The sequence below is a fragment of the Dendroctonus ponderosae genome, unplaced genomic scaffold (genome assembly GCF_020466585.1).
Source record: "Dendroctonus ponderosae isolate FM_Combo_2020 unplaced genomic scaffold, Dpon_F_20191213v2 Dpon_F_20191213_4, whole genome shotgun sequence".
Lineage (NCBI taxonomy): Eukaryota > Metazoa > Arthropoda > Insecta > Coleoptera > Curculionidae > Dendroctonus > Dendroctonus ponderosae.
The window spans coordinates 1,305,789-1,314,141 of NW_026018611.1; the positions used below are offsets into that span (position 1 = coordinate 1,305,789).

General features: G+C 48.1%; 1 protein-coding gene across 4 annotated transcripts in view; it reads right to left on the bottom strand.

Moving 5' to 3' along the window:
- The window catches only part of LOC109543008, an 8,026-nt gene extending 1,400 nt beyond the window's left edge, over positions 1 to 6,626 (bottom strand). The window contains exons 1-15 of one of the 4 annotated variants that reach the window (XM_019912516.2): positions 6,395 to 6,626; positions 5,980 to 6,204; positions 5,807 to 5,931; positions 5,590 to 5,715; positions 5,247 to 5,535; positions 5,009 to 5,190; positions 4,694 to 4,949; positions 4,461 to 4,639; positions 4,266 to 4,411; positions 3,927 to 4,214; positions 1,950 to 2,064; positions 1,665 to 1,897; positions 1,043 to 1,606; positions 651 to 987; positions 472 to 603 (exon numbers count right to left, since the gene is read on the bottom strand). In XM_019912516.2, the coding sequence (XP_019768075.2) occupies positions 472 to 603; positions 651 to 987; positions 1,043 to 1,606; positions 1,665 to 1,897; positions 1,950 to 2,064; positions 3,927 to 4,214; positions 4,266 to 4,411; positions 4,461 to 4,639; positions 4,694 to 4,949; positions 5,009 to 5,190; positions 5,247 to 5,535; positions 5,590 to 5,715; positions 5,807 to 5,931; positions 5,980 to 6,190 (3,183 nt within the window). In that variant the 5' untranslated portion in view covers positions 6,191 to 6,204; positions 6,395 to 6,626. Of the gene's footprint in view, positions 1 to 471; positions 604 to 650; positions 988 to 1,042; positions 1,607 to 1,664; positions 1,898 to 1,949; positions 2,065 to 3,926; positions 4,215 to 4,265; positions 4,412 to 4,460; positions 4,640 to 4,693; positions 4,950 to 5,008; positions 5,191 to 5,246; positions 5,536 to 5,589; positions 5,716 to 5,776; positions 5,932 to 5,979; positions 6,205 to 6,394 lie in introns of all 4 variants that reach the window. The other 3 variants (XM_019912515.2, XM_048665724.1, XM_019912514.2) reach the window with 3 other exon arrangements.
- Positions 6,627 to 8,353: the final 1,727 nt, after the last annotated feature.

Sequence of the window (8,353 nt, forward strand, 5' to 3'; positions counted from 1 at the left end):
TCGCTTCGCTCAAAATTGGGAAATTTTAAGCCGCGCAGGTAGCAAGTTCGAACGCAGCAACGCGCCGCATATCTTGCATCTCTGGCTGAACTATATGGGTGCGAGGGAGAAAACCGCGGGCAGCTACGCTCCCGAATGGAAAAAGCAGCCCTGTCGTCGCTCGACTCAGAGCGTTCGCTTTACAGAATAAAATCTGAAAACGAACCCGACTAAACCTGAAGATGTTGCCGATGACTGCAGGCAAAACGTCGGGACCAAATTGATATCAGCGGCGGTTTATCAACTGGATAATCACCAATTTTATGAGCCACAGCCGCGAAGCTAAAAAACTGTCGTTTTCCTTTCCGTTCTACCCTTTCCGAATCTAGTCGACATCATTAGTGAAAATGCAGTAAGACATCACATAAAGTGGCAAATATGATCGCAAATTATGGACAAAATAGGGGAACATTCACACCGGCAATTGCAAACCTTGGCGAACTGCAGCAAGCACTGCGGACAGACGTCGATCAGGAGCAGCACTGCATCGTTTGTCCCCATTGTGATGGTCTTCAAGCTGTCGCTCCCCCTCAGGGTGTCGTTCACTGCCAGAAAGCCATTCACCTGGAAAAGCCGGCGTGGTCAAAGCGAAAATTGAAAGCGGGACTCACCTCGACTATCACTTGGTTCGGAACCACTTTGCTGCATAGCAAAGCTTGCAGCTTCTTCAAGACGGCATCCGCCGCCGGGTTCTTTGGCGGCGCTTCCTTCGCCACGTACCCCTCGACGCACACCTCGTACACCTTGGCTGTAATGTCGATCTGAAACGGCGGCATTTTGTCCAAATACTCATGCCGCACCTGCGAAAACAAATAGCTCGCTTTGCGCCTTTTCATATTCTCGTTGAAGTACGTCTTGTAGATGCGGTTGTATTGCAGCTTTTCCTGATCCTTGTCCTTTTCGATCTCATCCAGACTAGACGGCTGCGAGTCGTCGACATCAGCACTGCTGCAAAAACCGCCAATTAGTCCCAGTGTCGGCTGCAAAGCTGTTCAACTATTACCAGCCGTTTGGATCCTCTTTGGCGTCTTCAGCGTCCGCTTTCAGCTGCAGCATCTGCAGTTGCGACAAATAGGAGCGCACTAGGAGCTTCATGGCGTCGGTCGCGCCTTTTTCGTAGATAACTTTGGCCACGTCCACGTTCTCCGGCTTGGAAAAGTAGCGCGTGAAGAAAGCTTCCAGGGTCTTCTGCAGCACGGTGCTGGCGCACGTGCTGTCCTTGCCGATGCTCGAGGGCAAATACTCCAGAAACACCTTGATCATGCGGGCCAGCCCAATCACCTTCATATCCAGGATGAGGGTGACGAAAATGTCCGCCAGAATCTCCGGGCAGATGGAGATCAGCGCCACGCTCAGATCGGAAAAGCTCATGGTGCCCTTCTGAGGCCGCTGCTGCAAGCCGTGCGCAATGAAAGTGGTCTCGAAAAGTAATTCCCAGTTCTCCTGCAGCAGGTCCACCGCGTTGTCTTTGGTGATGTTCTGCAGATAGTCTTCGGCTTTAGCTGCGTTGCCCTTTTGCAGGTAGAGAATGGACAAAGCCAGGTTTTTCTCAGACAGGTTGGTCGCACTACGAAGGAGCCGATCGGTTAGAGACATCGATCTGGTTGACATGCTCAACCACTCACTCTGAACAGCGCTCCAGTAGAATGTTGATCAGCTTGTCGGTCGAGTACTCGCGCAGGATGCGGCTTTTGAGTATCAGATTGGGCAGATCGCTGAACCCCTGTCGCTCCAGCAGATCGAGCATAGCTTCGGAGAAGCTGTTTTTCGACCCGTTGCCAAAATACCGGTCGGCCTCGTAGCTGGTCTTGATCTCCAGCAGCGTGTGTTTCAGGTAGTTCATCAGTCCTTTGGAAACCTGCGACAAAACGAGGCGTTAGCTGCGCTCATGGCGGGTGGCGTTCGCCCACCTGGCTGTTGCTCTGATCTTGCAGCTTCTTCACCCTCTTCAGCGCCTCCATTGGGCTGATCAGTGCCATCCTGTAGTAGGGAATGGCCAAGCGGTAGCTTGCTTCATTCGGGCACCTGGTAACAGGTTGTATAGTAATTATACAGGGTGTCTAGTAGGCACATGATCAAAAGGGCACTAAGACGTTCCGTGGCTTGAGTTGATGCACTGAACCGTTCTKGACATTTTTGCGCTCCTTGAAAAACCTTGTGGGATTCATAGTTTGCGCAAAAAAATATTTGTTTYCTTGCCAGGCTGTTTTTTTGAATAGAAGKTAGGCCAAATCACAAAGACAAAGGGATCCTGAATTTGTATTCAAAGTGGCGCGGTTTAAGCCTGTGTCCCCTGCATCCGTTTATACGATGGTACGATGATACGAAAGTGTTTCTATTGGTTGGAGATCTGTCAGCTCGTACGACGTCCGCCGTCGTCCGATTTTCAACAAACGGCGGAAGAAGATTCTCGCATTATTAGGAAACACCCTGTATAAAGGCGCCGCGTATATTAAGCCCGTGATCAAGAGAATACAAGCGCGAATCGGACGAATCCGGGATGATTCAAACGATAATTTGCGGTATTCAGGGAGGTTCAATGGATTTGTTCAAGTCTTAAGGGGTTTTAAGGAACATTTCGAGTAAAATCGATGATATTTCACTTTGGGGTCGTAGTCGATAGGAATTTGGTGCCAACGTTTCGCTTGCGCTCAGTCAAAGTGTGAAGTAAAAATTGTTGAATATCGTTTATTTCATTACTTGTCGGCGAGACAACAGCGCCATCATCAGATTACGCAGGCAAATGCAGACAATAATTCGAACAAATTTGAGGTTTCAAGACAGCAAAGATTTAAAAGAATCTAATATTTCCCAATTATGAGTTTGTATGAATTTTTAATCTGATGATGGCGCTGTTGTCTCGACGAAACGTAACGAAATAATATAGTAATCATTTAGAAGAAACTTGTCACAAATTTGTCAAAGACAGATTTAAGGTTTCAAGAAGGCAAAGACCTAAAAGAACGTTAATGTTTACCAATTATGAGTTTGTGTAAATTTTAAAGCTGATGATGGCGCTGTTGTCTCGCCGAAACGTAATGAAATAAACGATATTTAAATTTTTACTTCACACTTTGACTGAGACCCAGGAATGATAAGAATATAATAACAATTACACGCAGTCAGGAAAATAAATCAGATTTTACTTGGAAAGCCGTTTAATGTAAAATTGACTAGTTTCTGTGACTAGACCTTTACCATGGCGTATGACTTCCCTCTATTGCTACACAAGGTGGTTGAAAATCGGCGTAAACATATGTTTTGAAAATTTGCTTCGCTCAAAATTGGGAAATTTTAAGCCGCGAAGGTGGCAAGTTCGAACGCAGCAACGCGCCGCATATCTTGCATCTCTGGCTGAACTATATGGGTGCGAGGGAGAAAACCGAGGCCAGCTACGCTCCCGAATGGAAAAAGCAGCCCTGGCGTCGCTCGAATCAGAGCGTTCGCTTCACAGAATTAAATCTGGAAACAAACACGACTAAACCTGAAGATGTTGCCGGTGACTGCAGGCAAAACGTCGGGACCAAATTGATATCAGCGGCGGTTTATCAACTGGATAATCACCAATTTTATGAGCCACAGCCGCGTAACTAAAAAATTGTCGTTTTCCTTCCCGAATATAGTTGACATCATTAATGAAAATGAAGTAAGACATCACATAAAGTGGCAAATATGATCGGAAATTATGGACAAAATAGGGGAACATTCACACCTGCAATTGCAAATGATGGTCTTAAGCTGTCGCTCCCCCTCAGGGTGTCGTTCACTGCAGGAAAGCCATGCGACGTCCGAGCTGACAGATCTCCAACCAATAGAAACACTTTCGTATCATCGTACCATCGTATAAACACTTGCATGGGACACAGGCTTAAACCGCGCTTACTCACATCATATAGTGGTCGCCCAGCAAGGCGCAAGATAGCAAGTAAATATCAACCAGATCGTCGTTGGCAGCCCTGTGCTCGAAAATCCCCTTCACATGGGCCTCGTCCACGACCGCCCACTTTTTCAGCATCAGCCCCATGCGAAGAATCATGTGGGCTTCGCTGACCAGATGGCAGTAAGTCTGCGCCGAAGAAAACCGATGCACATTCGCCACTATGCTAATATCGTTGAAAACCGCTTTGGGGGTGGGCAACTCCAAGGCGTACAGGGTGAGGAAGGTGGCAGTCGAGCTGAAGCATTAGTCGGTAAGTCCGGAGGAGGGCGCAAGTTGTGCGACTTACCTGCCACTGGAGCTCACTGAGCGCGCTGGGGAACTTTCCGAGTTTGCCAGCAAAAGCAGATAGTTGTCTGCCAGGAGCATCCTTTCAACGCCCAAGAACGGCCTGAGGCCCACCAGGCAGATGGAGTCTTCAATGGAAGGAATCGCCTGCAGGGAAAAATGTGAATGAAAATGTTGGAATGTTCCGAACAATTACCACTAGCATGCTGTCCATGTGGTTGATGTTGCGGCAAAGCTGATGGCCGATTCGCAGCGTGTAGGTTTCCAGGCCGGTTTCAGTGAGGGCGTGCAGAAAATAATCCTCCATGATCACCTTGAAGACTGGCGCCGTAAACGGGTAAACGGCGATGCAGTTGTCCTCATCCAAAGACACATCTGTGGACAATCACCTTGTCAGACTGCGAACAAGCCTTGGGCCTGATGCAGCACCTTTATCGGCGAAAAAGTGCAAATAGCCCTCCTGCTGAGTGACGACCATGCAGGCGACGCTGTTCAAGCAATCCGAGTAGTGGCTCCTTAACTCTGAATGATCTTCGCTCGTTCGGTTAAACTGCTGGTCGATGTAGAGCGGCTTCAAAATCATGCTCTTGAACTCCTCGGAAATCTGCCGCTGGTTGTTCTCGATCAGGATCGGCAGCAGCTTCAACTGGATCAAGTCCTGCAGCTGGTAGCACTGGGTTTTGTCCTCAAAAGGAAAAAGCTCATCAGCAACTGCAGCTCCCCAATCCCCTTCAAGTTGCTTACCTCCAAGCTGTTAATGGGCTTAATTGCGGCCCGCAGGCCTTTGTCCGTGAACGTAAACGGACTGTGCTTGTGGATCAGGCTGTTCTCCTTCGCGATGCTCGGCAGGTTCACCGTGACTTTCTGGCGCTTTTGCTTCTCATCCTTTTTGAGCTGAGCGAAGTCGATCGGGTTCTCGGGCGAGTCTGCAAAGCGCGGGCTTTAAAACATCCCCAACTCACACAGCGGAGCGCCGACATACACAGGAAACTGAAGTCCTGCTCGGTATTGCCGCGTTTCATCCCCACGCTGGCTGCGCCCTCAATGGTTTTGTCGCTGCTCAGCACCCTGAACAGATGCATGGTGTCGCTGCCGATCGCAGCCACGTAGTTCTCGCACATTTGGATCTCAAACGGCGCAAAACTCAGCTCCATCATGATGGGCATCTCGTCAAAGTCGATGAACTTCAGCTTGGAAATGTCGTGCGTCCGCACTTGGAACTTGTAGATGTTGACCAGGCGGCTGGAAAGAATGGCCAGGTTCCCCGACACCTACAGCAGAGAACCGCTAAACACTGTAAACGTGCACGAACTAGTGGAGTTTACCTGGCAGCAGGCGATGCAATTGGGGTTCCTTCGCACTGGAACTTCGATCATTTCCAAAGATCCCAGCTCCGACTGGTTGGTGGTTGGGGTGACGCGGCCGGCAATTCTTGCGCGCATTGGTTGCACCTAAAATACCACTCAAACATTCAAACTGGCTGGAACTATAGAGGCAGAGCAGGACAGCTACCATTCCACACTCCGAAGCGCCCAAGCTCACATTGCCCGACGTCATTTTGGACTGTTGCATCGCGGCCACGCTGTCCCAGTTGATGTAAACGCGGACAAAGTTCGTGTCCCGATTCTGCCGGTTGTATTTGGACTCCAAAGACGCCACATAGTCGCCTGCAAAGACTCGGTGTGCTGCAAGCTCTCACGAATCGCTCCGCTTACCATTGAGGCAATGAACGATCTGGACCGCTTCATCCACAGTGGGGAAGGAGAATTGCACTTCGGAGTCATTTTGCAGGTTCCTCACCTCGATGCAGTTGTTGGTGAGGGCGAGCAGGAGACGATCAGGCGGTGCCACTGTGCAGGCCGTGGGCTGTTCAACCGTCTGCACATTCTGGCTGGCGAAATGGTGCATTGAGATCACCCGCACCATCTTAGCTAGTCAATCTGCAACCAAATTTGCTACTATTAACACACTGCGTACACGCGGAACCAGCGTGTAATTGAAGCACAACAACTGATTAAATAGAGTGCCTTTGCGTGGTTTGGGCGGAATTCTAGGAGTTGCCCTAAATTCAATAAAACTTATCGATTTGCCCTAGAAAACAAACGGGGCAACTCAGTGTCAATTGCTTACATTTATGGACGCCGAACACCAAAAAATCTAGCAGTTGCGATCTTTGACGAATGCCATCGCGGGTTCTTCTAAAAGGGCATATTTTCCCTAAACCTTCTTGGAAATTGTGCAGCTTTGACAATCAGCTGACGGCGAATGCCGGAAAATCAACAACACCAACAAGCGCAGAAAGTGGGGTTGTTTTCGCAAACTATTGGAACTTCGCCACAGTGATCACGTTTTACTTGAGCGGGATGGTCTGGAATGTTTGCTGCTGTTCTAGCAGGTTTACAACCGCTAACGCACTCCTAATTGCCGCAAAAATTGAAAACTGTTTTAGGCTTGCAATGTTTGGCAACAGCGCTTTAGAGGCCTGCTGCACATTGTCAAGTGAAAAAATCACTCAAATTCGAGCCAAAATTTATCGGACCCTAAAAGTCTCCAATATTCCCTGACTGTGGTTGGAAATCGATGAATAAACCAATCAGAGAAATAAGGTGGAAAAGATTTTTAAAGCGATTGGGGCGGGCGATTGGCATAGGGCGGAGCTCCTGTCGGTCCTAGCGCGCATGATTGCGTCAAACACCGCGAACCGTGCATGGGGTTGACGCGGCCGTTGACCACCCGCCAGCGGTGAAAAACATTCAAATTCAGCAAAATCAAGTCTGTTAAACGCACAAACTCTTTGTTTTAAAGCGCGCGTGAAGTTCCCAACTAGGATTCTTGGCTTTGTTTAAACGATGTTGTTCAAAGAGCGCCGATTTAGATGTACCTTGAAATATTTGGCACGGTGTTGTCAACCGGCCGCGAAACCGCTAATAGGCGCAGAGGAATGTGTTGCCTGTCGCAGTTTTGTAAACACAAGTTTGGTTAGATATTTGACATAAAGTTCAACATGGAGGTATCTGTGCTGTGCGATCAAAGTCAGTAGGTGAGTTTTGGACGATTTTTCTTAATTTAAAGGCGCAACAATTGCCAAATGTGGGGCCCACGGGAGGCCCGCCATTCCGCCCGCCTGGTCTGCCAGTGTCGTTGATTGCTCTTAACATTTTAAGCTTATCGGCCCATTGATAAGTTATCGATTCACTTTACCTGGTGTCTCTCTGTGTGTGTATGTGTGTGTATATTATGCTTAGTTGGCCGAGCATAAATAAAATTTGCCCATTAATTGTTTTCCTGCCAAAGGTTGGCATGTCGCGTTCGATCTATGGGCGAATGCCCGTCCAGGGCCCTAATTGCTTAATGCGCCGGAGTCCTTGATTAACTTAAATTCGTAAATTATGCCAATTTGATGGGCAGATACAAGTTTGGTCAATAAACGCTTGCCTCGTTTCCTTGGAAGCAAACCGACGCTTCAACGCGCTTTTCTACATATATTGGCAGGGAGTTTTTTACCAACCCCCTGGCTACTAGATGCGCGTTTGGCGGGAAAGCCAGATGTACATTCAAAAGTTTCGTCGGGGGGCGCAGCCTGCTACTTGATCTGAAAGGGGGCTTTTAGCTCTATTTTCAGGCCCGGGAGCAGCAACAAGCCCCAAAAAAGGGCCAAGATCGCGCACTTTTTGACAAGTGAGTGGAAAATGTTGTTTAAGTCTGTCACCTGTCAAAAAGCAACTAGAAATAGTTTTGAAAAAAATGTGAAAACAAAGCGTGATTCTCGAGCAACCAACCAGCACCTGCTTGTTTGTAAAAACATTATCATTGAAAGCGAGTATCATTGCAGTCCACACACGTAGACATCAAATATATATAAACATCTTATGTGTGTTTGTGGAGTAATCGTAACAATTGCGCGAACGATTTACCCTTGATTCCAATCTAGAATGCCGTTATTAAACACAAATTCGCTTGTTGCAGTGTTCTTGAACTGTCAAAAAATACACCGTCGGTTTATTGACACAACGGCCGGCCGATTTACTTATGTGACGTGACATAATGGGGAGTTTTCAGGCCCCTTAAAATTACGTTGGCCTCAAACAC